This window comes from Limulus polyphemus, unplaced genomic scaffold (genome assembly GCF_000517525.1).
Source record: "Limulus polyphemus unplaced genomic scaffold, Limulus_polyphemus-2.1.2 Scaffold239, whole genome shotgun sequence".
Lineage (NCBI taxonomy): Eukaryota > Metazoa > Arthropoda > Merostomata > Xiphosura > Limulidae > Limulus > Limulus polyphemus.
Genome location: NW_013665849.1, coordinates 1 through 4,894, shown reverse-complemented (window position 1 = coordinate 4,894; position 4,894 = coordinate 1). Strand labels below are relative to the sequence as shown.

Genomic DNA, 4,894 nt, shown 5'->3' with positions numbered 1-4,894 from the left:
CTGTAAAAACTAACTGAAATGCTTTCTGAAAATAAAACATTTTAAGAAAAATTGTTAACCTTCATTTTACATATAATTCTATTCATCCTTATTTATTATTAAATGTATATGGTCATTCATCGTAAATACCCGCTGTAAAAACTAACTGAAATGCTTTCTGAAAATAAAACATTTTAAGAAAAATTGTTAACCTTCATTTTACAGCTTTCTATGAGGGTTAAAACATAGCATACCGGAAAGCCCAATTGTAAGGTGACAGACAAGGTGAGTCATCCACACACATTTCACATCCCGGTGGGCAAGGTTTACACGTATACAGGAGGTCATAGTTCGGGCTAAACGGAGGAGAAGAAATGATAAAAGATGTTTCAACACTTTTACTGTCTAAATATATACTTTATGTTTTGTTAGCCAAAGTCATTAAATTATATCTATACAGGTATATAATCTTTCACTTATTATAACATACACTTAGAAATACAAACCGTATTAGTTAGGACGTAATATATGCAGATTAACAATAAAATAAACTAGTTGTCACATCAATATCTACGCTGAAACACTTCTAACAGCGAATGGATTTTTTTTGCAATAGTAAGATGATTTTAAACAATTTGGGAAAGCTTAGTAAAGACAGGAATATACCAAGTTTCGATTGAAGGTAACCGATTAGTATGCAAAATAAATCAAGTTTTAACAATCTTTCAGCCATCTGAATCAAATTAATATTGTTTGTTTTTTAATAAGAACGATTGAGATACATATATATAAATTTTCCTATTCTTGTACGATATTAAATACATTAGCCTATTTACTAACTTAAACTGTAGAAACACATTGTTTTGTAAATACATCCCTACATACTAGTTGTACTTCCGCACGGTCCCCGAAAGTGTTATGTTTCAAGAGTAAATAAAACCAAAATTTAGAGTAACAAATATTTTCATTTCATGCTTTTCAAGTTCATATGTCATGGTGTGTGGTAGCCTACAGAGTGCATATTCTTCTCATGATTCATGACATGCGCACATTTTACTTAAGTCACGACAAATTGCAACGTTAAGCGTCCCTTATGTGACGTCATTTTAGTGTCTACTGGCTGACTGCAGACAACACACTACTGTATAATGGTGCAAGCGGTTAAAACAGGTGACCTTTCCAGACGGCCTTTGGCACCCTTTCGGGGAAATTAGTCGAGAGTAATAAAATTATACCCAAAATAAACCACTACTTGCACAATCAGAAAGGCAAGTAAAATAAAAATAATCACTACAATACATAAAATTATATATCTGTACTACCATGAAATTGTAAGACAGTTTCTTCTCACATTTAACAGTAATTCATCAAATCAAAGTTTAACATCGGAAAAATTCAGCTTTGGTGAGGTGAACTGAGAAGTGTGAAAAATATTTCCAAGAGAGAATGAAACTCTTTTTCAAGAAAACGATCGTCGGCTAAATATATTTACCTGTGTATAACTTCTTTCTCCTTCCAAGCAGATTCCACCAATGTACCATTGAATTCCGGACTCCTCATAGCTGAGTAGAACCCCTTTCTACAGTGGCACCTGTATGCTCCGCTGGTCCAGCCATTGTTCGGAGAAAACATACACTGATAACAGAACATAAATAAATGTATACATAACACATCTTTTTAACTGTCTATCTATAATTAAATCAAGCAGGAATATTTTACCATTTATTCTTCAATATATATATATATATGTGTGTGTGTGTGCATATTTGGGATATCTTCTAATATTTTCACCTTATTCGCTTTGTACTTCATTACTGTATTCATTACAATTTATTTTTTATGTTTTTATATTAGCATACTGGTTATTCCTTTGTTTTAAAACATAAACATAATATAAAATGGCATCCTTTCTTCAGTAATTAATTCAATTATTTCATTATTATATTTGTTCCTATTTGTATTTATTTATGTGCGAGGAAAAACTTCCATTAGGCATGTTTCCTAACAATGATGACGTTTAAAAAAGTCAGTATTTCGAATTCGACATTTGAAACTCAAATTTACCAGGTGTTGATACCGTTAGGAAGTAAGTGGACTTTGTGCTCAACTCATCTTTGTTATAGGCTTAATATGATGAAATACGAAACTATGTCAAACCTCTTCTAGAAAAAATGTACAAGATTGTATAAGATAGTCAAAAAGGCAACTAAGATAAAATAATTTAATACCCATTGTTTGAACCATACTCTTCCATCGTCTTTCGTGTTACACATGACTGTAATTTTATTGTATATACTTTTTATTATATACTAGTAAACATATTTCATATATTTAATACCTACTAAGATGCACTATTAGTAATCTCATTATCTACTAAGGCACCGAAGACACTTCTGTTTTCCAAGTTATCTCCTCTATAATCCCGATTTATATCGTAATACAAGATACACTTGTAATACAAATTATTTCGTCTACAATCCCACTATCTATCGTGATACAACCTACACGGTTGTAATTCCAGTTACTTCTTCTATAATCCTATATTGTGATACAGCAGACACAACTGTAATCTGAGTTATATAACCTATATTACCATTGTCTATCGTGATACAACAGACAGCTGTAATACAACTATTAATCTCATTATCTACTAAGACACAACAGATGTAATCCCATTTATCTCATCTATATAATCCAATTGTCTATCATGGTAAAACATACATAACTGTGGGCTCTATCGTTTCACTTGTAATTGCGTTGTGTACATACCTTGCTACAGCAGATACAGTTTAAAATCCCTATTAATACAGCACATTTCTTTATAAAACATTGATTTCTTCGCTACTAAAGACGTATTAAAATATAATTTTTAGGAATTATATCACATTATTAAATCCCACAACTATTACAGAGGGATTTTATTATATGAGATTAAGGAAGATAGGAAAAAAGTTATAATAATAAATCATAAATAATCATTGGAACAGTAGAATATTTCATTTATACGCATGGTTAATAACAATAAAAACTCACCACAGTGTCATACTGACACTTGTCTTAGCTGTAATACAGTGTATTACGAAAACAATTCTAAGCTGAAATTGTTTGTATAGCTTTGCTTATTTCTTATTTCGCACGGATATATGTATATCTATGTGTGTGCGTGGGTATATATAATATTGTATAAACTGTATATGTTGTACTTGATCTGCTAAACATAATTTTCTAGTCACACAAATATTTTTAGCTGTGATATGCGTTTTTAAATAACCTTGCTAATCATATAAATGTTACAGATATTTTCCAACTGGAATAACTATACATAAAAATGCAATGTACCCTATGTATGAAAACTAGCGGAATCAATTTTTTTTAAATAATTTTTCTCCTAGTATCTGTTTCCTTTATTAAAACTCGCTATTATACCTGCGCAATTAATTGTTAACGAAGGTTGGTTGTAATTAACTCAACGCTACACGATGGGATATCTGTGCTCCGCCCACAACTGGTATCGAAACCTGGTTTCTAGCGTTGTAAGTCTGCAGAATTTAACGAAGGAGAGTTATTTAAGTAATAACCAAGTAATCTCTACCTATGCATACATATTCTAAAGGAAGAAAACTCATGAGACTTTCACATGATTTTTGTCTATATTTGTGATTTACTTGGTTCGTGTTGTTCATCATATTAAAAGTCCAAATTTTCTTACGCATACCATAGCAGATTAAATCGTTTATCTGAATTACATAGAGTCATGTACCCAGTAAATTAAATGTATAGAGTAAGGCACTTGAACGCCTAAACGCCATCAAAATTTACAGTTTCCAGTCTGATCTGTGAACCAAACATTTTGTATTGAAAAATGAAACTTTACAAAATAAATATAAAAGTGACTGTAAGTAGAAATATCATACGCCCATAAATTAGATATTCAAGTTATTCTGTTAGGTTCTATAACAAAATAAAAGGGAATCCTCAATAGCTGCAGCACTTGAAATTCTTTTAGGCAGGATTAGAGTAAATCAATCTAAGAGACATCCCCCCCCCCATTTTTAATAACTATATTTTTGTGTGCCAGCAATACCAAGCGTGGGGCGCACGTATACTCGATTCGATTTTATTACTCATCAGGATCTTTACCAGCCTACCCTCAAATTTAAACTATTTTAGGCAGGATTAGAATAAATTAATCTATAAGGCCTTGTGCGTGGTCAAATACATAAATTCAAAGGGTTTGACCTTCTGAGTCCAAAACTGTAATTAGATCTTAAATCGGTCAAGAGATGACGGAGCTATGAGCTAAAAGTTTGTATTTGAAAAAAAAAAAACAAAAAAAAACAAACTCGAGCCATTCTATGAGCCGCTATGCCGCAGCTAAAAACAACAACATAAAACTCATGTGTTTACAAAAGCCTTTTTTGTAAGAATTATGTCAGTATGCTTTAAAATTTTAAGAGTAACACTACATTGACCGGATTAAAAAATAAATAAATATTTGAAGTTATAGAGGTAATAAATAAAACCTAAAAACCTAAAAATAGGGTGTAAAACAATTATTTAAAAGCATTAACTTGGCATCATCATTAGTGATTGATGATGCCACGCTAATGGCGATGAAACGTCGAGGTTATATATATTGTCAAACAGTTTAAGCTATCCGTTTTAAGATACTGTTAAAATAGTAAATCAACGATATTCAACATTTAAATTGTCAATGCACACGTCTCCTAAAAATGTTATAAATACAATCTTCACTTTATAATGGCTGGAGACGGCTTGAATGGGTAATGAAGAAAAACTTTAATATAAGTTTAACATAACAGCATATTTTAAACTCTGTACATCGTTTGTCGTTATACTAGAAACATATTGTTGCGTCAGCGAGTCACATGACTACTGTGACGCCACGTTTCTA

General features: G+C 31.4%; 1 protein-coding gene across 1 annotated transcript in view; it reads right to left on the bottom strand.

The window, feature by feature from the left end:
• Nucleotides 1–1,614, bottom strand: part of LOC106478656 (probable G-protein coupled receptor CG31760) — a gene marked incomplete at its 5' end in the record, with an annotated part of 14,259 nt that extends 12,645 nt beyond the window's left edge. Inside the window, 2 exons of the mRNA XM_013939211.2 lie at nt 234–335; nt 1,472–1,614. Coding sequence (XP_013794665.1) covers nt 234–335; nt 1,472–1,614 — 245 coding nt within the window. The remainder of the gene's footprint in view (nt 1–233; nt 336–1,471) is intronic.
• Between the last annotated feature and the right edge of the window lie 3,280 nt (nt 1,615–4,894).